At 44.7% G+C, this 25,283-nt stretch overlaps 4 protein-coding genes across 4 annotated transcripts; 1 reads left to right on the top strand and 3 right to left on the bottom strand.

Moving 5' to 3' along the window:
* Positions 1 to 435: 435 nt before the first annotated feature.
* Positions 436 to 5,480, bottom strand: zc3hc1 (zinc finger, C3HC-type containing 1). Its single transcript, XM_030113608.1, has 10 exons — positions 5,350 to 5,480; positions 3,440 to 3,524; positions 3,124 to 3,274; positions 2,888 to 2,971; positions 2,667 to 2,794; positions 2,403 to 2,542; positions 1,944 to 2,223; positions 1,669 to 1,854; positions 1,296 to 1,505; positions 436 to 1,168 (listed from the first exon to the last, which is right to left on the bottom strand). Exons 1-10 carry the CDS (start codon positions 5,478 to 5,480, stop codon positions 1,094 to 1,096), a joined length of 1,470 nt encoding a protein of 489 aa, XP_029969468.1. The 3' UTR covers positions 436 to 1,093.
* Positions 5,481 to 6,182: 702 nt separating this feature from the next.
* klhdc10 (kelch domain containing 10) lies at positions 6,183 to 10,717 on the top strand. The gene is made up of 9 exons (XM_030113619.1): positions 6,183 to 6,401; positions 7,652 to 7,873; positions 7,958 to 8,112; positions 8,244 to 8,392; positions 8,488 to 8,572; positions 8,690 to 8,756; positions 8,835 to 8,882; positions 8,988 to 9,127; positions 9,273 to 10,717. The coding sequence occupies exons 1-9, from the start codon at positions 6,311 to 6,313 to the stop codon at positions 9,480 to 9,482; spliced, it is 1,167 nt and encodes a 388-aa protein (XP_029969479.1). The 5' UTR covers positions 6,183 to 6,310; the 3' UTR covers positions 9,483 to 10,717.
* Positions 10,718 to 11,625: 908 nt separating this feature from the next.
* LOC115404645 (putative cation exchanger C521.04c) lies at positions 11,626 to 17,319 on the bottom strand. Its single transcript, XM_075410462.1, is given in 20 exon segments — positions 11,626 to 11,878; positions 11,995 to 12,103; positions 12,179 to 12,257; positions 12,389 to 12,483; positions 12,565 to 12,698; positions 13,168 to 13,295; positions 13,379 to 13,416; positions 13,608 to 13,726; positions 13,817 to 13,916; positions 13,999 to 14,182; positions 14,264 to 14,405; positions 14,607 to 14,706; positions 14,797 to 14,982; positions 15,066 to 15,233; positions 15,356 to 15,417; positions 15,492 to 15,608; positions 15,708 to 15,816; positions 15,909 to 15,994; positions 16,078 to 16,287; positions 17,244 to 17,319. Coding segments are annotated over 20 exon segments (2,316 nt in total). The 3' UTR covers positions 11,626 to 11,804.
* A 1,858-nt stretch (positions 17,320 to 19,177) lies between these two features.
* smo (smoothened, frizzled class receptor) lies at positions 19,178 to 24,037 on the bottom strand. The gene is made up of 12 exons (XM_030113599.1): positions 23,390 to 24,037; positions 22,915 to 23,114; positions 22,622 to 22,831; positions 22,368 to 22,540; positions 22,058 to 22,277; positions 21,860 to 21,983; positions 21,693 to 21,785; positions 21,215 to 21,323; positions 20,731 to 20,916; positions 20,503 to 20,651; positions 19,977 to 20,111; positions 19,178 to 19,905 (listed from the first exon to the last, which is right to left on the bottom strand). Exons 1-12 carry the CDS (start codon positions 23,652 to 23,654, stop codon positions 19,334 to 19,336), a joined length of 2,436 nt encoding a protein of 811 aa, XP_029969459.1. The 5' UTR covers positions 23,655 to 24,037; the 3' UTR covers positions 19,178 to 19,333.
* Between the last annotated feature and the right edge of the window lie 1,246 nt (positions 24,038 to 25,283).

Raw genomic sequence — 25,283 nt, 5'->3', positions numbered from 1 at the left:
CCCGGAATGGATTTAACTCACATGATTCATCACTGTCCACATTCTCAAATGAGGGAAAACGTGAGTGTCATGCGTTGGCGCGGTGTAAAAACTCATTTTAGTCCAGGGGTCACTACAGAATCATTCAATGTGAGTGGGCCTCTCTGGAAAAATAGTGCCATCATACATCCATCCAGCTTCTTCTGAGCACTGAAATGTACTTAGTATTTGTATCTGCCACACTTAGGACAATCTCACAATTTCAAATGTACATTTATTTTTTTGTTATCGTGCCATGAAAAACATACAGATGTGGGGGGAAAAAAACACCTGTAAGAGCATTTTATTCAGTGAAAGCACATGCAGGGTAGCAATGACATGTCACAAGAAGGCAACAGATGTTCAGGAATCCTGAGCTGAACTGAAAATTTGAAATTTGTGGCACATGATTCCACCTCCTTGTAAAACTCAGGGCTTCAGCACTGGCGAAATAAAATCCAAAATCTTCCACCTTGGGGTTTTTTTTTTTTTTAAACAAAACAGTACACACAAAAAGAGCTTCCTCACAGTTTTTGCTATTCTTGAGGTTAATGTTTACCTGTCCTGCATATGACTCACCATACAGCGAGGGTAAACATGGTCTTTCCAGTGTTGAGCCAGTTGGGCCCCTTCTCACGACTCGTCGTCTTATCTCGTCAGCGATTCAGATCATTGTGCTGGTTTTAGTGTCCCACCGACGCAGACTACTTTGTGAGGTCCGGAGTTCAGGTCTTGTTTACGAACGGCTAATACACTGAGATGTATTACATCGCTTCATAGCTACTTATTGTTTACACAATGATGCGGGGAGACTGTGAACCCCCACACCTCGATTTTTCCACACGGTTTACAAAGTCACAGGCATCCTTCACATTTTTCACTGTTCACAAAAGAAGACGCTCGTCCATTGGCCGACAGACACGATGAACTTCATCCCCGCTTTAGAAACACTTGGACTGTAAACACGACTTTACAGGGGATGGCATACATTGATATGATGTGACACTCCGGTACTGGTAAGATGAGTTCTGTACCACCACAAAGGTCGGTCCAGAAAGTGAGTCTTGCCAACAGTCTACTGAGATGGAGAGGAGGAGACCTGCCACTGGCGGAAAATGGCAAACACTCGTTTAGACTTGTCACGAGGGCCCTGCAGTGGGAAGAAAAGGAAACGGGTTTCTGGTTTGCATGTTTTGTTTTTTTTTTTTTTTGTTTAAATGAGCAGGATTAATAATTAGGCAAATGTGAATTTGCGGCGATGTGCTTTCTGCACTTGCCTGTGCCGGGCTGCTTGTAGTGGAGTTCTTCTTAGCGGGCATGAGGAGGTCGAGTGCTGCTTTCCAGCCCTGCTCATCCAAACCGGAGCCTCCATCCAAAAAGGGGATGACAACCCCCGGATCCACGTTCTCCTTTCCGACAGACACCCAGGGGCACCAGTCCCTGTGCTGGGCCAGGGGGTCAAAAGCACTCTTGTGAATGGGCCCATCCTGGAAGAACATAATAATAATAATAAGTCTTCTAAAATGAGTTGTTTTTGCATGTCATTGTAAAAACAACTCCATATGAATGTGGCCAAGCATTTATTTATTTTTTTATTCAAAGTCTGGAGCCACTATCTCACTAACAACCAGCCATAATGTTTGTTCTTACAGGACCACCAAGCGATGAGAGGCACATGCGTTTCGGGGTGTTCGCAGCGCTGTCGCCGTCTCCATGTCCTCTGCTGCGGGTAGCAGGCCTCTTTCCTCTGGTCAACGGGCTGGGCAGCTCCTCGCTGGGGCTGGGTGAGTCTCTGCTCCGGGCCCGCAGCGCTGCAGGGGAGGAGGTGCCCTCACCCTGCAACACACAACAAAAAACGCAAAGTCAAGCAGTCCTATCGATGACGAACTGCGCTTATTTCGCTGATCGGCCTCCTGAGAGCGTGCCTGGTCGGAGCGCGTGGAGTCCTGGCTCCGGAGCTTCATGCGACACGGTGTGGTGGGAGCAGGGGTGGGCGAGGCGGACGTGGAGCGGTCTCCCTGACCCTCGTGGGGGGCGGCGGCGGCGGCGGCGGGACCTGTGGGCTGCGCCGAGGCACCGGCGGGGCTCGGCGAGTTGTCGCCGTCGCCGCACATTCCCTCCATCTGGTGGAAATTCCACAAGCCCACTTTGCGCATGCAGAAGGAGCAGGTGAGGATGGGAAGGTGCATGGCATGCAGCGCTGGGCTGGAAGAAAAATTAAAAAGAAAGAACATCATTTAGTTGTTTTTTTTTGTGTGTTTAATTGCCATCATTATTGTTCATTCATTTTCAGATACGCTTATTCTTTCCAGGGCTGCTGGAGCCAATCCCAGCGTCATACGGGACATATTTCTGAGAGTAAGGAGTTTAAAGTTTTGTCTCACCTTGCTGCCCAGCCACAGAGAGAAACAATGCAGGCAGCCACCTGGACGCCAAAAGGCTCTGAAGATGGAGACCCTCCCTTTCTTTTTTGTTCTTCCTCGATCAGCTGTAGTATCACGCTAATAACATCCTCTGTCAGAGACTGCAGGTGAAAGAGAACAATAAATATCAAATTACACCGTTTAACATGAAATCTGGCTTTTTTTTTACCCCCCAAAGGTTTAAAAGACATTGGTCTGCAGACAAAAACAAATCTGCTATTTCACCATGGATTTCAGCTGCTCTGGTTTCATGGCCGGCAACTGCTGTGCGAGGAGACAGGCGCTCTGAAAGCGCTCCAAAAAGGCAGCGAGTAGTGTTGATGGTTCACTAGCTGGAACAAGCCAGAACCTCTCTGGAATAAAGAGACCATTCACGTGTGGTTACCGGACATGACATGAGGATATTGTGACAGTGTAAGAAATGTGAAGTAAAACGCTGCTCCTACCTGGACATGGAAAGTCAGGCCAAGGACAAAACTTCTCATGCTGTGTCTGAAGCTGCTGCGATATCTCTGCAATGCGGCTTTCATCTATTTAAAAGAAGAGAATTGTTTGACCTTTGCTTTTTTTTTTTTGCTTTTTTTTTTTTGGCAGGCTGGCGACGTCGGCCAAAATCTTGCCAGAAACAACGTGTGCCCCGATTCTGACATTGTCTTCTCCAGTCGCTCGAAGTTTTGCTTACATTTTTCAAAGTCTAAGGTGGGCTGGAGTGACGCACAGAGGAACGCCTGGCAGCTGGAGCACTTGAGCATGTCGGAGGCGACATTGATCCAGCCGTACCTGGCACACATCAGGGGGGACAACACACGCGGCTTGCCTGCCCATTTCAAGCAGTGCTATGCTAAGGAAAACACAGTCAACACAATGATAGCAGATTCTATTCTGTGTACATAAAGCAATTTATTACACATTTATTATTTACTGATTTACTAGTTTTATATTAATTTTATTTAAATCCTACAGGGTCCAGACTGTGCCGAAATGCAGAAAAAGGATATCGAGTAGGACTCCACTCTTGAGAAAAACGCTTCTTTGTTAGTTGCCTCAGAAGATGCAAGTGGATCTTTCGAAGTTCCATGTGCACTGAAATCACATTCAAGGTAAAATACATCAGAACACTCAGTTTTCACATATTAGCATGTTTCACAGACAAAAAGGTGCAAATTTTTGGTCGTACATTACTTCTTTGTTGTACACACTGCCAATTACTACAAAATATTTTCAGATTTCACCTCAGGACAGAAAGGATTGAATATTATTCCAGAATATTAGGACCATTTCATTACATTCCCACATGTCCCTTCTCTATTATGCTTCCACATCAAAGCATCAGTCACACATTACAAAATAATAATAATAATGTACAATGCTTATAGATGTAAAGCTAGGATGAATGAGAGACACAAGACTTGTAAATGAATATCTGCCGAAATGAATGGGGCCAATTGGTAGAGTGGCCATCTCTCAGTTATAGGGCTGCAGGTTCGATTCCCCATCTCCACTGTTTATATGTCGAAATGTCCTTTACCAAGACACTACACCCTAAATTGCTCCCACTCCACAGCAATCAGCTGCACAAACAAACCAGGCCATTCCTGAAACAAACTAGCACTGTGCATCTTCACGATTTGATTACGATTATCTCGTCTATGATTCGATATCATGATGCATAACTGTGTGTAACATCCTCATTATTCATTACTACATGGCTACTTTTTCCATTCATCAACACAAGCAGTCAGATAAATATCAACTTTTAATTTAGAAAATGACAAGACAAGTGTATTTATACCAATTAAAAAATGAAATGGAATCAATGCATTTGTCTATTTAAAAAGAACTGCCCAAAATCAAGAAACATTACTACACTGTAATCGATTGTTCTTTCACTGCATCTTACAGTTATATTCAACAACCCTAAAACGAACTCTGGTCCAGGCCAAACAATGCTAGTTTTAAAGCATCCTAACACTGTAAAGTGCTTTGGGGGTCATTCCAGTGGCAGAAAAGCACTATTTAAGTGATATCTAGTTATAAAAACCCAAATCTCAATAAAAGTATCATGTTCGCATAGAATCCATAATAGCTTGTATGCATAAGTAGTCTGTCGTGACACAGCTGCCTTTCTGGTTGTTTCTGACACTAAGTCAGAATGTAAATTAAAAAAGTGACTGATATATGCATGCATGGATTGGCAATAAAACAACAAAAACACCTTGTGAATATGCACGAGCTGCTAACGCTTTTGCAAATTCGCATTTTTTTAATGCAGCGAGATTACATAACTAATAATAATCAGTAAAAAATATATTCTTTTAAATAGCGTTTTTTAAGGCCAACTCATATAAAACCACAGAAATTCTCTTTTCTGATTCTGCTTACCAAACTTTCGTTGCATAAGCATCTGTAGTTTAAAAAAAGAAAAAGATCCATATCTGCCTCACATTCTTTACAGCACATACCAGAGATGTTACGAAGCTTTCAAGTAATGCCCATAATTCAAGCCTGATTTATTTCAGCTTGTAGCAGTCGAGAATGCCCGTTGACTCAGTCAAACTGTGGAAAAACCAAACCTATTTAGCCTGACTTAATACAATATTTAAGAATTGACCAGCAAACTTGTAGAAAGAGATGTACCGTTGAAGTTTCAGTCCCCCACCCCCCTTATCTGCAAATACATACAATAGAAACCCTAACCCTAGCTGCAGTAAAGCCGATCAGTGATCAGTGAAACTGAATTAAAATGGTAAGCACATGCAGATCATCACTGAGCAGCTCGTGAAGTAAAATATGCGCGTCTCTTCAATGGAGCTGCGCGGCTAAACGGCTAATGCAAACTAGCTCCCGACAACTTGTGCTATCCTCCTTTAAATCACACAAATAGCGCGCAATAGTTCGGAATTTGCACCTGTTAGAAGCAGCGTCTATCGACGACACCCCTTCATTGAGAAGTTCGCGCACTTTCTCTGGAGAAGCGAGAGATTTGTGCATATTGGAGTTGCCGAGCCGATCCCCACGACTACCGCCGAGAGTCGCCATGATCGGCTCTGAGGTTCCCCTGGAAAATAAACCCTGAAAAAATGGTTCCGCTTTATGAAACCACAGCATGAAAAAAGAAATACTTAATCAAATTGTTTATCAGAAAATTATTCAAGACAACATTGGATGAAAATATATATATAAGTAACACACATCTATTGGAGTCACCAATAGGTATTTTACTATTTATTGGGGAAATTAATGAATAAACGAATGAATTATTGGATTAGCAGATAAAAACACACTAATAAATTAACGAGCAAAAATTATCATGCCTTCCCGTCCACTAACCTTAACCCGATGCCTTTGCATTGATCAATTTATGCCAGCTAGTTTGACTAAGTATGTGTAAAGCAGAATATTTAATCAAATTAAATTACATGAAAGTCTGATACTCTCTCTGTGCTGAGACTTCTTTGTATTTGTTTTTTTAAAGCAGAGAACATTTATTTTGTTTACCATCTCAGTGAGTGCCACAGGAAACACTGATTTATGTGTTTTTGACGAGTCTTAAATTGAGTTTCTGACTTCCAAACACACCTCGTGCTTGCTTATTGCTTGCTTATTCAAAGGTCGATGACCGTCGCGTGGGGCCGCGTCGTCCACGTTGTTGTGGAGACCAAATGACCCACGTAACCCCGCCCACGGGGTGACGTCACTGCGTTCTAATAACACGCCCGCTGATTGGTCAAGTGTCTCGCGGCCGGGGGCAAGTAGTGTGAGCGGCTTCAAAAGTGACTGAAAACGTAAAATGACTCATCGGCACCTGAGCAATTGGTTGTTTTTATTTGATGTGACATTCCCCGGGACTGGATTGTAAAGAGGAAACGATGTCAGACGCCGAGGCGGCTCGCAGTCCAGACCAGCTGAATAAATTCGAGAGACTGACAGGCCGCCCGCCGCACGCAGTGACGTTAGCAGGTCGGTCCACAACATTAGCAAGACGTGCTAACCAGGATGTGTGTATTAATGTCATCGCTCTTTTCTGGATATCTACATCAGATGCTCCACACACACGATCCCAGCTGTGCATGCCAGTAATTGAAATGCAGCAGTAATGTGGTGGAAGTACTTTCAGGCTAGCAATGATTTGTAATCTTCCATGCAGATCTTTTGATGTTGCATTTCTGTTATCTTCTCTTTGCCGCCCGTTGGAAACGCGAAGTAAATGATCATTGTGCTTTTTCAGCCTGCTTTCTAGCCTGCGTCTTGAATCACACTGACCTTAAGATACCACTGAGCTGAAAATAGCGCATCTTCATGTGAGCTAAAATTAGGGACGCATCAAAAGAAATACCACGATTTAGCACAGCCGTTTGTCATATTAATTATACTACAAGACCATTTCCACGAACAATTTTCAGGCTTTTGTTAGATCTTTACTGTCTACTATAGATTGGACAATTCTTGCAGGAAAAGGAAAGTATGATGAAATATGTGGGAAATGTAAATGCAACACAGAGCTCGCTTTAGCTATAACTTATTAAATTCAGATTTATGGTTAATTTTTAAGTCACATTTAGGTGTTTTCTTGGAGGTTACAGCTGACCTGACCAGTCCTTTACTTGAATGAATGAAGTACTCTGGACCCAATCACGTGGCAGATGTTGACATTCCACTACAAAGTGTGACTAATATGTGACTAATATAACCAGAAACCATCACAGAAAACATCATTGCTTAGATGTGCTGTAGTCCAATTCCTACACATCCAAGCAATTCAAATACTGGATACTGTGGATATTTACTCTAAATCATGCTTGTCACTGAACTGACTGAAGTTAATTCTTCTTTACCCTTTTAGTTCTGTCCTGCTCCAGCTGACACAATCTGGCACGCAGAGTTCATATAACCACAATTCCTTCACTGTTTATGATACAGAGGAAACAGAAACGAATAGAAAGCACAATCATCGAGCATTGTATGTATGAACAGTGTTCCCCAGGATTTCAGCAATCACAGACCAGACTCACAAGCATTTCGCACATTTGTGAAAAGTTTCTGACATCGAAGGTTTAAGTAATCTTGGGAAAATGCGCAGAAGAATAGATAGATTTCTGTTTAGATGCTTTCATCGCAATTTTTCTTGCTCGGTGCATTCAGTGGAATTCCAAGAAAGTTGTTGGAACGTTTGCATACCTTGAGTAAGTGTAATTTTCCGTCCTTCCCAGGTCATCGCAATCCCCCTGCCCGCAGTGGACATCGTTGTGTTGCTGACAACACTAACCTTTATGTGTTTGGAGGGTATAATCCTGACTACGATGAGTCGGGAGGCTCAGAGAATGAAGACTACCCGCTGTTCCGGGAGCTCTGGCGATACCACTTTGCTACAGGCTGCTGGCAGCAGATTCGAACGGAGGGCTTCATGCCCACAGAGCTGGCGTCTATGTCAGGTAACGCGTTGCTTTTGATCCTCTTCAGTATTTGCACGCAGTTGGTATTTTTTTAATACAGAAAATATACTCCAATTTCTTCAGCTGTTCTACATGGCAACAACCTCCTGGTGTTTGGTGGCACTGGGATCCCGTTTGGTGAAAACAACGGTAACGATGTTCACGTATGTAACGTGAAGTACAAGCGATGGTCGCTGCTCAACTGTCGAGGGAAGAAGCCCAACAGAATCTACGGACAGGCACGTACTACGGACATCCAAAGAAATACATGTTTTGTTCATTTTTTACTTCTTTTTGGGTTTCTCAAAAGGTAGTAAGTAGATTTAACAGTTTAAATCGTAATAGACCCTTCCATTCTTCCCTCCTCCAGGCGATGGTAATTATAAATGGTTTCCTGTACGTGTTTGGAGGGACGACGGGTTACATCTACAGCACAGACCTGCACAGGCTGGACCTGACGACCAGGGAGTGGATCCACCTAAAACCCAACAACCCTCCCGATGATCTGCCTGAAGAGCGGTACTGTGGGATTCACCAATGCTTTGAAGAGGCTCCCCATGCTGTTCGTCTTTTTACTGTCCTGACATGGCTTGCTTTCATGTGTTTGGCGACAGATACAGACATGAAATAGCACACGACGGGCAGAGAATCTATATTCTGGGAGGAGGAACTTCCTGGACATCATATCCTCTGGATAAGGTACTACAGCCGCGAAAGCAGATTATTTCAACAGTTAACATATTACTTTTTCACTGAACTTGGAGTTTAAGCATTATTGTAGATACTAAAACCTTTTCTGTCATGTTTCTTTTGTAGATTCACGCCTACAACCTGGAGACCAATTCCTGGGAGGAAATCACAACCAAGCCTCACGATAAAATCGGTCTGTATACGTCCTCTCATGATCCACTAGAAGCCAGTTTCCTTCTTGATATTAATAGCCTAAAATCTGCTTTTACAGGCTATCCTGCTCCGAGAAGATGCCATAGCTGCGTACAAATACGGAACGGTGAGAGCCGTTACGTCTGATGAAAGAGTTTTTTAACCCGCTACATCAATGAAGCTCTCTGTCCTGTCACAGTTGATGCTCACTTTTTTTTCTGGTCTGTTGCAGATGTATTTATCTGTGGAGGCTACAACGGGGAAGTAATATTAGCAGATCTTTGGAAGATAAACCTGCACACTTTCCAGTGGAGTAAACTACCAGCAGTGATGCCGGAGCCGGCCTACTTTCACTGTGCTGCCGTCACCCCGGTTTGTACACTACTTTCTCTCAGTTCTGGTGTCGATGTGTGGAATTAAATACCATAATTTCTTTCCATAGCTGCAAAGAAAAGGTTTCCCATATCTAGACTTTGTGTGTATAAAGCCCTTCCTCTTGGTTTCTCTTCGCCCCCAGGCTGGCTGCATGTACATTCACGGTGGCGTCGTCAACATCCACGAGAACAAGAGAACTGGCTCTCTGTTCAAGATCTGGCTGGCTGTGCCCAGCCTGCTGGAGCTCTGCTGGGAAAAGCTCCTCAAGGCCTTTCCACACCTGACTTCACTCCCCACCATGCAGCTGCTCAACCTGGGGCTCACGCAGGAATTGATCGAACGCTTGAAATAGCAGCAATGGAAGTTTCCAGGCTGAGGAGCAGGGAGACGAGGCCTGACAGAGCACAGCCTGGGGATAATACCCCCCCACCCCCACCCTGCATAACGTAGCCCCGCCTTAAAACCAAAAACAATGGGATGCCTTTTTGCGTTGGTTTCATTCGAATTTTTTTTTTTTTCTTTTGTAGTTACAGTGACGATGACGGAAAATATGTCGAATGTCGTCTGGATTTTACTCGAACCCCCGCGCCGCCATCTCTCCTTACATGATGCCTTTGTGTCAAGCCGAGTACGGATTCCTGGTTCTTATCCTCTGAACTGTTCCAAATTTATTTTGCCATTAAGTTTCACACTGTCCACTCTTACTCAGTTGTCTTTTGCTTTCTCTGAATATTTTAAGGACTTCATGCAAGAGAAGAGTGCATGTGTATTTAATTGAAAGACTGAATCACTTTTTTCGGTGGGGGACTCTTGTAAACTGATATTGCCATTTGCACATTTTGTCTTGCATATTTGTAGGCATTTACTTTTTAAAAAAAATTGAATTCTACAAGCGGAAGTGAGCACAGTAATGGTTTCAGCCCAAGACGGAGGCAGACGGTGGTTTTTCTGCTTTTTAGCCAATTTAATACAGCCCTCATGTATAATTTTCACTGTCAACTTGTAGTATTTCACACTTTTAAATGTTTTTCCAGATAAGTATGTATTTTAATTTGTCACAATCTTTAAAGAAAACTCAAAAATTTGAAAGCTGCATGGACTAAGAAGTCAGTCATTGATTTTCATGCCTGCTTTTACTGTCCGTGCTGTTAATCCTGCATCAGTTTGACACCAGTAAAAGCAGACATGATGTCCACTGTACATCGTTTACCAATCCTTTGCAAACTATTTTTCTATCTGATAATGCTGTCTGCTTAGGAAGAAAGGAAAACCTGAACATGGTAAACATTCAAATGCTATTTGTGATGAAACATTAAGAAACACTGTGTGCTCTTAATTTGCATGTAATGAAAGGCTAAGTGCTGGTTTTTCCAGTGTATGGACTCTTGTATTTCTTGTTTCCCCCCTTACAAACATTCTGAACATCTCCTGAAATGCTATAGATAAAGATGGGTTTCAACAAGATAATTTATTTTTAGTGTTTGCCTGTTGTGTTCATTTGTGAAACAAACCATGCTACACATCACTGTGAACTGGGTGCTGTTCAAAATTTATTTAAAATGCTATTTGAATAAAGACTTAATTCTGTTTAGACTTTTACTCCCTCTTTATTGAAGAAGTGAAAATGGCTTTGTACATTGAATCACCTTGACAGCAGGTTGTTTTGTTTTTTTTTTTTTTTTTGGCAAACATTTAAAACTGCAGTGCCTTTTTTTAACAGATTCACCGACATGAGTAAGAACTCTGCAACACTTTCAGTTCCAAGGGAAGTTGATCAACACTCCACCGCTTTCAATCTGCTTTCTCTTGCTGTCAAACACTTCAGGATGATAAAACTAAATCAGAATATTTACCTGATGCCAAATGTGGCCTCTTCAAAGTGTGACGAAAAGAAACGGGGACGCATGAATAGTAAGATTGTCAGTATGAATGAGATACTACCTGCATGAATATATTAACAGTTTACAACTGATCTACTTTTACTGCATCCAAACTCCCAGTGCATGATTCCACCGTCTGTTTATTTTTAATAAATCTTTTGAGAGACTGTTTTATCTTGCTAATGTTGTACTGAAAGCTTGTATGGATGTCTTATCGGAGTCCTGTCAATAAAACTCTTCACTGATTTATTCTTTCACCTCCTCCGCTTTCCTTGCTTAACTAAAATGTAACATTATGCAAAATGATAAAAATCCTAGTTTAACTTTTAAAACTACTTTTGCATGAATTACTGTCATTGCTACTATCAATGGGTGTGTATTTGTTCTGCTCTGACTTGTTACTCATTTGGTGTTTAAGCTTTAAGACTTGGAAAACTGTTTTTTATTAAAATGAATGGTGAATGTTGTGCGATTGTCAGTGGAGTAAACACCATCACATCTGTAATGCTGAACTGAAATCAGCTCCAGGCCTCCTGACTTAAGGTTGGATAAAGCAGTATAGAAGACAGTTAAGGTTTTAGATTTCATTCATTTATTATGCCAGATAACATTTTACAAAGATACAAAACAAACTATAAATATTACAAATTTACACACAGTAAATCTCAAACTTACATTCTTGACAAAAATCAGAAAACATAAGTTCACAAAAAACATTTAGAATCTTATTTTCTGGTCCATATTTTGGAAGATGAAGGATTAGTGTGCATTCGTCGTGTTTCCAGCCAGCAGATTTAACATGAGCGAGGAGACGGAGCAAAGAAGTAGAGGGCCAAAAGGATGAGGTAGACCACCACCAGAGCCGTCCCTGCATGCAGAAACAAGAGTTTAACTCATGATGGAAAAAAAACCTGCCATCATTTCTGATGTTGGACAAATGATTCCATTAAAAAAAAAAAAAAAAAAAAAAAAAAAAGAACGTACCCTGAAAGTAGTCACTTTTCCCATCCATGAAAATATAGTTGACGAGAATGACGCTGAAGATGCTGGCCCAAAGGTGAATGTCACTGAAGACCAACACAAACCCAACATCCTGCGAGAAAAAAACAAAAACAAAAAAAAAATCTAAATTTTGTACAGTGACGGTAGAAAAAAATTATTTACTTACATAGAAAGCGTTGAAGAGGTTCAGCAGTGGGATCTGAATCATGCAGACCTGCACAGCGATGCAGCTGCCCACCTCCAGGCTGCAACACAACTTCAGCTGTTAGTTACACAAATGGTTTTTATAACACGATGCAATATTTTCTGACTCAACCCATACTTTCAGTTGTAACCCAAATTATGTCAGCACACACACACACACACACACACACACCTCAGACTGATGTTGTTTTGCAGGGCGAACTGGATCCCGTTGACTATCTCAGGAATTTCTGGCACCATGGCCAAAACCGTCACGCCGATGAAGTACTGCCAAACCACAGGATCCAGATCTAAGTCTAAAAGGCACAAATCCTCCACTTCACCGATTCGGCGGTATTATCTAAATACCTGGGAGATGGAGGAGTGGTTCAGAATGGGCTCGATATTCTCCGTGCTGAGGTCGGCGCAGCACGCCATCAGCACCGTGGCCACGATCAGCACGCCGAGCGCCCGCCACCGGGACCAGTGGACCACATGGTGACCTGCTCGCAACACACACTCCTTCTGCTCAGCAACAAGTAAGACTTTAAGATTCAGAATCACCAGATTCTCCATTTGAAGGTCAAAAATGTTGCAAATATCCTATTGTGAATGTTTTGTAATTGATTAACAGCACTACATTTTTCTCCTTGCACGGCGTACAACACACTCCGATCTACTTGCAATCCATGCAGGTCAAACTTTCTGCTCCTTCTCTCTCAGTTTTCAGCATGCACACAGATTGTTACACCTCTCTGCATAGAAAACACCAGTGGAAGTGGCATGCACGTGCACAGTTATGAATGTAGATAGCAAAAAAAAACCAGATAAAAGAGCATGCACACCACACACCTGCTGCGACATGGCCGGTGGCAATAATGCTGGCATTAATACAGGCGTTGGCCCGTCGGCAGCCAGCGGCGGCCTCACCAGTGCGGCGGTCGGTGCCGGTGCCCTCCTGTGCATACTGACCCTGAGCGTGGCCCCCGTGGCCGTCGCTGATGTGGATGTCGTAGATGTGGGAGTGGGTCTTCAGCGTGAAGATCAGGCCGATCAGGTACGCGGCGGGCAGCAGGACGGAAATGGTGTACACGAGCGGCCTGAAGCGCACGTTTTTAAATAAATATCTAGAGAAAGTCACTAACAAGATGCTCTGCACAACATTTGTTAAAAACACACTTACTCTGTATGAGACAGAATCAAACGTGGGTCAGTTTGACTCTGTTGAGAACAGAAAAGGAACCAAAACAACAACAAATATGTTAATTCAAATATCAAAGCAATTATGTGCCGGAAGAGCACTGCACAACACAGATCGCAATTCAAAATGTCCCGAGGCCTAATCCAGTTCGATCAAGGCTGACTTTCTGTCAAGAAATAGGGCATGATGGGAAAAGTGAGAAGTGGCCCACCGTGTCGTAGTGACAGTCCTTGCAGACAAACGGGACACTCCCATTGCCTGGAATATTCGTGCAGCTTTCACAGACCAGGTTGCCGAAGGTTTTCGAGAAAAGAGTCGGCGCAAATACGCCTGCATCGATAACGAAGCAAAAGAGGGAGAGGTTTAGAAGTTTTTTTATGATTACTGAATGTTTGCTGCTTCCGACGGGACGCTGCTGACCTCCGATGGAGATGAAGAGCAGAGCCGAGCTCACTCCGGCCGAGCGGCTGTTGAAGCGCTGCTCCCTGTGCTTGATGCCGCCGATGATCATACAGATGCCCTGCGTTAGAGCATCGGGTCAGCCACAGACAAAAACATGCATGGTTCGTTAAAAGGACAATCCTTTTCTTGTGGACACTCACAGGTATGAACAGAATACAGCCAAGTAAAGTCCCAGTGAGAGCCGCTTTGACGATCTCCTCGTAGCATTTGGTGGCGGCGCGATGGCCGCGCAGCAGAGCCGTGATGTAGAAGGTCATCTCCGTGATGGAGCCGAAAGTCGCATTCACCACCGCTCCCACTGCGAAGTTACTCTGCGCAGAAATGCTGCAGCGACGACGTGAACAGTGAAAAGAAATGCACATTTCTAAGCAACATTTTGCTCCATGAGTTTAATGAGGTGGTTACCTGGCGATTCCCATGCCGATGTAGTAGGACAGGGGGATGATGGAGGTGATGGCTGTGGCAAACTTGGTCTCTGCACTGCAGTAAATGTGTTCATGGTCCAAGTAGCCAATAATCAAAGTGATTACGACAAGAGGGAGCAGGTCTGCAGAGAGCGAAGACTTAAGGAGAACAGCCACAGCGAGCAGATTAGCTCTAATTGACCTTTCAAAAGCGACGCCATTCATGCAATCGTGTCTTGAGGACACTTGAGCCGGTGATCTGTGGTCTCTTGTCACTTCCTCCGTCGAATCCATTATTTATCATGAAAACCTTACTTCACCTTCAACAAGCACAATAAGGATACTGAGAGCAAAGATGTTGATCCCCTGGACGGTGTATTTGTAGTAATACACATTGAAGGCACGATAACAGCACAAGATGACTTTGCTCTCACACCCAAGAGTCTGCAAACGAAAGAAAGTCGATGAATGAATAGATTTAAACCCACTGGAACAGTCGGAGGGAATCACATGAAGCGGTTTACGAGTGTGTACCTTCTCCAGCCGGTCGATCTGAACCTCCTCCGGCGCCATGAGGAGGACGGTCGTCAGCACGCGGGCGTTCATCTTGGACACCGGGATGGTGAAGACGGGCAGGAAGGAGAGCACGCAGGCCAGAGAGTGGACCACCGCCAGGAGGGGGTAACCCAGCAACAACCACACGTACGTACTGAAGCGACACTGCAGAAACAGAAGGGGAATCAGAAAAAAAGGCAGATATATCACCGAACACAGGCTGCTTCAGCTCGTCCTGACTCTCCTACCCAGTAGTTTGAGGTTTTTCTGGCCGGCAGCTCGGGGACGGGGAGCTCTATGGGTCGTGGGGACGAGACCATGAGGGGAGCAGAGTCTTTGTCCTCGTTGCTGCTCTCTTCTTCAATGACTTCACACCTCGGAGGCTTCCGGGTGGATCGACTGTCAACATCACCGGCCTGGAAACAATCAACGGCATCGAGTTTTTAAAGTAAGGAAACTTTTATTTTGAAAAACATATTTCAGTAGCCAGAGATATTAAGTGGTTGATAGTTTTACTGGAAGGCATTGATCACATTACCTTCTTTATTGACTTTCCAAAAGGCCAAATAAAGTACCACGCCAACCGGAAACAGACTTTACCTGAAAGAAACAAATGATCAATCACATTAAAGCATAGTTTGTATTCGTGACAATTACTCTGATGGTAAACCTACCATAAGGGGCACCGAGGATCGTTAGAAACATCAGAGGACAAACGAGGATGTAGAACAATGATATCCACCATCCAAATAAAATTAAATAGGCGATGTTCCCGACAGTGACCACTGAGCCTGAAACACGACAAAATCATCCATACAGGTTACAGTTTTTTGTTTAACAATCATGTTTGATTAAAGATAATTATTGAACAAAATGAAGCAGAAAATGACCTCCTAGAGGTTTAACAATGTCGAGGTTAGAGTAAAGCTCTTTGATGATGTCCGATCGGTCCTCAATGGGTTTCTCCGTCACGTTCCCCTTCCACTTTCTGAAACCAAACTGCAAAAAAACACCAAAAACAAAAAAAACACAGATCAAAACCATGAAGCAACAAAGAAAGGAGTATTTCAGGGTTTCCAGTCTTGGCTGACCTTATAGTTGTTGGCTTCCCTGTGTGCCTCCACCTCATTATCGACTCTGATCGTGGTCTTGGACGTGGCTTCGTGCCATCCCTCATCTCCGAAACGCAACTGGTTCACAGAGGCTGCGTGACCTGAGGAAATACCAAACCAGTGAGCACTTTTCTCCTCAAGCGTCGGCATCCTCACTTCATCAGCGACGGTCCGGCGTCTCGAGCACCTTTGTGTACGGTGAGGAAACATTTAGGCGAGTAGTGGCAGAAGCGGTTCGGCGAGGCCTCGGCGGAGGACGACTCCACTCCGCCCAGCTCAGGATGGTGCGGCCCGGCGCAGAGCCGGTCGCTGAACGAGGGCCGGAAGCAGTGGTGCTGATCAGGATCTACCAGGACCTCTGAGTGGGGAAAGGTCAGAGAGAGAGAGAGAGAGAGAGAGAGAGAGAGAGAGAGAGAGAGAGAGAGAGAGAGAGAACGATAACAAAGGCACAGAACACGACTCCAAAAGGTGGCAGCCACGACAAAGAGCCTGCCGTGGAAATGCGTGTGACTAACGGAAACCTCATGAGAGTCATGCAGTGTGACCTGTTCTCCCTCATGCTGCTGACCGCCAAGACCGATCACATTATCAATGCATTGCAACATATAGATAAAAAGACTCTGCCAGCCGTGCTATGCTTTGATATGTCTGTACATAAAGAAATACATGATGACTTGGAAATCTGAATTTCCTGCTTCCAGAAAGTAATTATCATCTGATAGTTGAACAGATCACAGTCAAATCCATCCAGAGTCACCAAATTACCTCAAATGCATGTTTTTGGATGGTAAGAAAGAGCAGCAAAAGGTAAGTATTTAAAGGTTCAAGATGTGGATTGTGGAGGCAAAAATAAATATATGATTCACACAAACACAGGTTTGAGCATGACAGAAAATGAAGCATGTTGAAGTGGAGAAACTCATCAGATTTAACAGTGAAATAATTTCCCATCACGTGATTAAGTGTGAAAGAAAAGACCTAGTAGAGGGAAAACAGAGGGTGACTGCTGAATGGAAGAAGTCCTGCATGATGGATAAACTCTGAGATAACTACAGAAGGCACAGCAGTTCCCACCACATGCAAGAACAGTTCAACAAAACTACTCAGTCAATTACATTTCAAATGGAAATAAACATTAATTGGTCTTAAACGGAGAAAAAAATAAAGTTTTAAATGAGGATCTAAACTGATCCTTCAAGCTGCTCTCGTGAGGAAAGCCTCTGACAGCACAGGTGACTTTAATGAGGAGGCAGAAGAAAAGAAAACAGGGCTGTGATCCAAAGTTTCATTAAAGGGTAAAAAGGTCGAACCCACCTGGTGAATCACCTGCAGACCTTCTCCGCAGGTTGTCCCTGTCCCCCGGCATGGCGGTGGTCCTCCTGTGAGACATGTCCTCTGCAAAGTGCTGCTCTTCCCTTGCTCCTGTCTCAGGACTGAGTCTCTCTTACAGACTCTGCTCTGCACTGACTGGCTGCTGCAGCAGGAGGAGGAGGAGTGGAACACTCAGGGAGGACAAACCTGGAAATATCCCCCTTCTGACCCGTCATTTATATCACTTTGAATAAATTCAAACTTGTTTTCTTCCAAATTTTTTTTTTGTTTCACTAGATTTTGCATTTAAAATCTTTACACTTCATAACACGATGTTTAAAGTTTAAGTATAGCGCCTCTACTGGATTAACAGCGTCACTGCAGGAAGAAAGTCAGAATATTATTTTTAATGACAAAAATAGTAAATATTTGGTTTTAACATATATTATTGTCAATTGTTCATTCATTGTTGAAATGCTTATTTAAAAAGCAACATTTAATTGAATCTCATGTGCAAAAATCCCATTAAATTGTATATACAGTACTATATCTGGACCATGAAGTGTTATAGTTTTGAGCACTCATATTTCATAATAAGAGTGTCAAGGTAACCGGTTAACCTCACGTGCATATTTTGAGTGGTAGGAGACAAACATGCACGCACAGGGAGAACATGCAATCTCCACACAGAAAGGCTCAGCCAGGAGGACACCAAACACTGTCCCACCATCCAGACTGTGTCACACGAAGCTGTGGGATTATTTTTATTTACATATAAAAACAAAAGAGGTACAGCTGCACAGAGAAAGTGACAGTAAATATATATATATATATATATTTTACATATTTTGGAGACAGTAAATCTTTTAAGTCTTTTCGCTTACAAAAGAGCAATTATTACTTTTCAAGGCATAAAAACTTTGACCTAACTTAAAAGGTAATCTTAATTTCACGTCTCAATCTTGGAAAACTCTTTATCGTGACTACAGTACGACTACGGTGGCAGACTTCATCAAAAACGCACTCTTCCCTTTTTAATTCAGCAGACAAACTAAGTCATTTACAAATGTGCACAAATCTATGAACAGCCTATATACAGAGTACACATTCAGACCATTTGTTTTTTCAAATAAAAGCTGAAAACATGAGGGAGAAACATCTTGAAGGACAAGCATATTGAGCTCAGTTCAGACTGAATATATACAACAGATAAACAAAAGTAGAAATATAGCTGTAAAAAAATACCCATTTAAAAAGAATATACATGGAAAAAGTTGATATATACAAGCTCCACGTAGCGTAACTGCAATAAGTGTTAAATCATTGCACCAGGCAACAAGAGCGGATTCAAATATCTACTCAAAATTCAGTTATTTATTTGAGGATACAAATGATAACTAACTTAGAGTGAAAAAAAAATAGAAATTAATTTTTCGAAGCAACAAAAACATAAAACTGAGTGCATTTCACTGAAGGGTTAATTCTGTGACATTAGTATTATTTAGTGATGGAGATGATGTTTAGTGCCTACAGTTAGCTGATGTGTGTAATAGAAAGAGAAAGCGATGAAGGTTTAAAATATCAAATATAATACAAATAAAGATTTGGGTTAAACAGTATTTGCAAGCGGCCAGTAGCTTTAAAAAAAAAAAAGACTAAATCTGTACAGTAATCTGTAGCCTGGGAGTCAAAGTTTTAGGGAGTTATTAAATCAAAATAGCTTTTATTAGAACAGGCGGAATTTGGAATCCTCTGACGACCAGCTCCTCCTGAAACGGCGTCAGCGGGAGCGCAACCAGCAGGCGGACGGGTTCTAAAATAACCTCCGTGTCGTTTCAAGCCATGTCCAGTTTAGCTGCCTCATTCACGGAACCATCCTGGAGTTGCCTTAAAGTTTCACTGGACACAAATAAAAGTATAAAAAAATATCTTCTTGAACTTATTCACAAGTTTTTTTTCTGTTTATCCCTTTTTTTTTTTCTTTTTTTGAAGAAAAACAAAATCAGAAACTGACCAGCTGGATCGATCGGTGCACTTCAGTAAGAACCTGTGAAAGTTTCCAGCACTTTTTTCCGTCTTACTTTGTTGTGACTTTAAAAGTCGGAGTCAGCGTCCATAAGCTCCGCCTCCATCAGGTTGGTCCGGGAGTGGATGGGTCCGTAGCCCACCCTGCGGCCCGCCGGGACCCGGGCCAGGTGGGCCATCCTGTCCGACAGCCCGTCGGCCACGCCCGCCTCCCGGGGGTACCTCCTGGACGGGAGGGGGCAGCGCGGCCCGAGGCCCAGGTCCTCGGGGCGGTCGTCCGGGGTCGGGTAGCCGCCCCTGCCGCTCCGGCACTGCAGGTAGGGACACCTCTCCTCGTAGGGCGGCAGCCGGGGGGCGTCCAGGTCGGGGTACGACCCCGGGAGGACGTCCTCCTCCATCTTCTGCTGCTCCCGCAGGTTGGCCACCAGGCTCGGGTGGCGGGGCAGCTTGGGGAGGCGGGGGACCGAGCTGCGGCCAAACTCCCGCTGCCGATAGGCCTGGTGGTCCGCCGCCGGCGCCGCCTCTTCGGCCGGACGCACCTCCTTCTTCCTCTTCTTCTTCTTCTTTTTCCTCTTGATCATCTCCGGGGAAATCTCCGCCTCCACCATCCACATCCTGTTCCGCTCCTCCGGAGGCGGCACTAGGAAGAGAAACGGGCGTAAATCCCAACCGTAACGCAGAAAATGTAAAGAACAGACTTCCAGATCTCACCTGGTGTCCCGGTCGGGGTCACGGAAATGTCCTGAGGCAGGATGGCTCCTCGTCTGGCGACCATTTTGGTCACGTGCTGCGCCCAAGCCGACGACATGTCATTGGACGGCTCGTTCAGGTCAAAATTGATTCCAGCTATGACAAAAAAAAAAAAAAAAAGTCAAACCACAAAAAAGTCTCTGCTTAGAGGCAGCCGAGGACAACTTCAAATCTGGCAGGCTCTTTAATGGCTGCTGCCGAGCTGCCCCGAACGGCCCCACCCTGGAAAAGCAGGGCAGCCGCAGAAGCCTCACAGTTTACTCAAGTCATTCAGTTCATAAACACACAACCTGAGGCTGGTCTTCCTAAACAGGTCACGTCTCTCGCGTTAAAACAAAAGAAACAGATTCAATCAAAGACGTCTGAACAAGCTACAGCAGTACATCGCCTCGCAATTTTATCTCTTTACCACGAGATGGAGGTAACGCGCATCCGTCACACCTTTTGTGGTTAAGTTGAAAAAGCCTGAGTTTTCAGAGTCGCTCACCCACGGGCCCGTCGTGGGACACGGTGTGCATGCTGAACGACAGCTCCTTCTCCGGGTCCTTGTGGAGCTCCTTCCTCATGGCGAACGCCTTGGCGATCATCTTGCTCTTCTTGATCCTCTTGGGCTCGTTGTCGCTGCGGCCAATAATCCTGGAACCGGAGGAAAGCGCGGGTCAAGGGGCGCGACCCGTTTGCAACCCAACGTCCCCCCGCCGCGCCGCCTCCTTACTTGCACCAGGTGCGTTTCCAGATGAGGATGGTGGCTTTGGTCCAGACCCAGGTGCTCATGGCGATGCCCGTCCCAAACATGGAGAACAGGTTGATTTTCTCCACCATCAGGCTGGGGCGGTTCTTGATGGTGCATTCGGGGATGGGCTTGTTAGTCTGAGAGGCGATGGTCACGTTGGCTTCGCACCTGCCGAAAGCGCCGGATGAACGAGACGAAGCACACTGAGACGCCGGGAATAAGAAGGTCTTTCACACGTTGGGGTGGGAGAGAGCAGCGCTCCAGTGAATTAATTCCAGCGCGGCCCGGTGTGTCAACACCACGGGGAACTAGGGCTGCATTCACTGCCGCACCGAGCGGTCGGACAGCGAGATCGCATGCAGAACCTGAAGATCTGGCTGCGACTCAGGTGTTATGAAAGAGTTATGACGAGAGCAGGTGCAAATAAGAGAGTGTGTGCGTGAGCGTGTGTGTGTGTGTGACTTACAGCACATATTCTCTGAAGCTCCTCTCCCATTCAGCCTGGTTGAAGAAGTCATAGAAGTGGCAGCCAAAGGTGATGAAAACAAAGCCGAAGGCGAGGAATCCGAAGATACCTGCCAGCAAGAGCAACAGCGAATATGTGAGATATCAGATAAAAATGAAGTGTTCATAACTGGAATAGGCTTTGGGAAAACATCAAAAACAGGGTATATGAATCCTGACTCATGAAAGCCACAGCCAGCGTGCAGTAAACAGGAATTTCCCTGGCGTGGGCATATCATATAGTACCATCAGAAGTGTTTACATTCCTGAATCCATGCTTCCAAGTTAAGTACATTTACTTTGTTACAGAACTCAAGAAGGTTCTTCAAGTATTCATACTTAGTTTTTCAGAAAAATGTGTTTTTTTTCCTGCCTGAATTCGCCATAAAATATCCGTATTTCTCCTCTTCATGGTTTGTTACGTCACTTGAAAATCTCACCAAGTCTCAGCATCGTCTCGTTGATTTTACTGGCAGCTTTTTCACTCAGCAGTCCAGGATGGTTGCTCTTGATAGAAAATAACGTCATGACGCCTAAAAATGAACGAGGAACACACTTCAGGAACCGTTCGATTCTTGCTTATGTTGATCTGAATGTGCAAACTCACCTCTAATGAGAAAGTAGCCTCCGACGACGAGCACGACTCCGATGGGCGCCAGCACGAAGCCGGCTCTGTATCGGTAGTTCTTATAGCCCACGAAGCAGATCCCGCTCACCGAGTCTCCGTCCACCTGCGGAGCGTCGGATTAACGTGAGTGGAGCTACCGCTTTGAGCCACGAAGCGCGAAAACGGCTTCACACACACCTCGGCGATGGCCAGGATGGCCACGGTGAGGACGAACGGGATGGACCAGGTGACCATGTGGAAGTAGGAGGTGCGGCCGGACAGCGGCTGGTGGGTGGTGCCCAGCGCCTTGAAGGACGTGTGCCAGGCGTAGGTCAGCATGACGAACCAGATCACCCCCGACATCAGGGAGTAGTAGACGATGATGAAGATGGTGACGCACGACAGGGTTTCTGAGGACCTGCGGGGAAGCGGAGGAGGACCTTAATAGTTTCGGCTTTTCGTCGGGTGCAAAAACGAAATCTGCGCCGCCGCGACTCGTTCGACTCACGAGGGCTCGCCCAGCCTCATGGTGTTGTCGCTCTTGCACACGATCTCTGTGCGCGCCCCGTCCAGGAACTGGGCCAGCCAGCCGATGCTGCCCACAAAGAAGCAGGCGTTGATGTAGAAGAGGATGACGGCCGGGTAGCGGTTGGAGTTTTTCCAGTCTGCGAGAAATGTGGCCTAGAAGAAAGAAAAAAAAAATAGAAAGATGTAAGCAATCGAAGTCACGCATGGCGGATTACGTGGGCGATGAGGCTTTACCAGGGTGAAGAAGGTGCAGAGGAGGGTGATGGTGCCAAAGTAAGCGATGTAGGCGTGCATGTCGTCGTGCTCCTCCTCGGTGAACAGCGGGTTGTCGCACTGGATCCCGCAGCCCTCCACATCCTTGTACCAGCTGGACTGGATGTCCGTCTTCACCAGCGGAGCTTCACACTGTCCCGAGGTGTTGAACTTCAGCTTCTGGACTTCATTCTGCACGCAGGAGACGCAGGGTTCAGGGTTCAGGGTTCAGGGTTCAGGAATGTACTGCAACATTATGTAACGGTGAAGCATACCGAACAGCCGACGGGGAACTGGTCGCATTTGAGGAAGCCGGGCCAGCCGCGCTCCCGGTCCACGATGCTGCAGGGCTGCCGGGTGGCCAGGCACAGGCTCTGGCTGGGCAGCTCCACCCGCCCGTTCTCACATTTGGGCATGTAGACGGCGCAGAGCAGGGGCTGGATGACCGACCAGCAGCGAGGGGCGTTCCTCAAACCTGGGACAAAACAGAAGAGGTCAAACACAAATATAGATCTGAATATCTGTTTTTGTGAAAGAAACTGATCAATCAACAAACAGTGCAGTGAGAGCAGCGTCTGACAGGCCATTAATGAAAACTGTATTTACATGTTAAATAATGAATCACTGTATCTCTACATTCAGTGATGGATTGTTTTCAAGCCTTGTTGGGTTAGAGAACATCTTTCTCTGACCATCATGTGAAAAGTTCAGCAGGTTTTTGTTGTTGTTGTTGTTTTGAAGAAGTCTCACCAGACCACATGGTCAGCTTCTCGAAAGCCTCCTCCTGGGTGCTGGAGTCCTCGGCCAGGACCAGGGACGTGTGCGTGTACGGCAGGGGCGATCCCAGACATGTGTTGTACTTGAGAGCCTCGCAGGTCGAGGTTTTCTTGCACTGATCTTCGAAAATGGTCCCGTTCGGAGCCAGCGCTGCCCCGGAGCCGGAGAGCCAGGCAGCCCAGACGCACAGCATCCTGTACAAGCCAACAATGGGGCTCCTCCGACCCTGGGAGGACATTTTGAGGGGGGGAGAAGAGACTCGACTCGGCCAGAAGAAAAAACAAAAAAAAAAAACTGCGGGATCGGCCTGAATCCTCGGTGGATCAGTTTCCTCTGGAAGCGGGAGGGGAGATTTCCTCGTGAGAAGATCGTTCCGAACGCGGCATGATGGAGGGAAAGAAAGAAAAGAAAACGATTTAAAGTTTCCTCTCAGTCCAGAACTTTTCTCTCCGCGGCTCCTCGTCCGATCCCGGCCGGATCGTCCCGGACTCCCTCATCATCCAAACGGCAGGGAAACAACTCATTCGAGTGGAGAAAAGAAGCGAGCGGATTAAAAATCACATAAAGGTCTTCGTGCGCGTCGCTCCGACGAAAAGCGCAAACGCGAGAAAAGTTGCGGATTCGCCCTCCCCCCACTTCCAAAAAAAAAAAAAAAAAAAAAAAACTTGCCATGAAAAAAGTCTGGATGTCTGTAATAGGATCTCCAGCTCACATGCACCACCCCTTCTTTCCCCACAGCCCCCCTCTTTCAGAGCTGGCAGAAAAATAAGATGACAGTCTGCTGAGTCTCTGAATCCTTCCCTCTCCGGAGGCTTTGTGCGTCTTTTGCTGCGATTCTCTGATTTTGCAGCTCAGTGTCTACTTGATTTTTTTTTTTTTTTTTTTTTTGGTCTCTGGTATGCACATGGTGGAGGAGAGCCAGTGCAACAAAACCTCCCCTCCCATCCCCCCATCTGCTGCTGGAAGAATGTGCCTTATGGCTGCCCTTCTCAAAGTTTTTTCCCCCCCAAAACAACACAGACCCCCATCTGACAGGTTCACCCCCATGTCAGGGCTTTGTGCTGAATCATGCACCCCAATGGTCAAACGTGCAGATCTCTATATACTCTTTAAAGATCCCCAGATTGTCCTCAAGACTTTTCTGAGCTACTTTATTTCTATATGTAGATTCTATGTATGCACAGAAACTCATTTTTTAATGTGCTGGTCCATTTTTTATGACAAAAAGTAGTAATAAATTAATTAACGATGTTCATCCATCTTCTTTATTCACATGTACATGACAACCAAAGTAGAAACTAAAGCAGTGAAGGGAGCCATGAGGAAATGTAACCGCAATTGATAGTTGAAAAGAAAAACTTTAATCATTTTTATCTGATCAAACACTGTTGAATGATATTTATTAGTTTTAGATGTCATCTTTTTTTACATATTTAATGACAAATGTCATATTTCATCAAAGTGCAAATAAATTTGCTGTTGTGTTGAACATCATTGCTAATTGACACATCTCCTGTGTAATTAGAGTAATTATACATTAAAATCACTTTTTCAATGTTCGTTCCACAGAAATGTTACATTCTCCTGTTAAAGTAGTCCTGATTAGTTAACGAAAGCTACATTCAATATTTTTTTTTCTCAATCCATGAAAATATTCTTAAAAAAGCACAAACTGACTGAAAATTATGTCTTGTGCTGTCTTTTTGCTTCTGCTATTTCTTTTTTAAAGCATCAACATACAGGAAACATAACATACACAGTCACAACTGGCTGAGCTCTGCCAACAGTGTTGATATTAAAATACAGAAAATGCCAATATATTGATTAAAAACACGTCGAACGCGTTGGAAACTCCTCCAGGGTTGTT

This window comes from Salarias fasciatus, chromosome 17 (genome assembly GCF_902148845.1).
Source record: "Salarias fasciatus chromosome 17, fSalaFa1.1, whole genome shotgun sequence".
Lineage (NCBI taxonomy): Eukaryota > Metazoa > Chordata > Actinopteri > Blenniiformes > Blenniidae > Salarias > Salarias fasciatus.
This window is presented reverse-complemented; position numbering and strand designations above follow the sequence as displayed.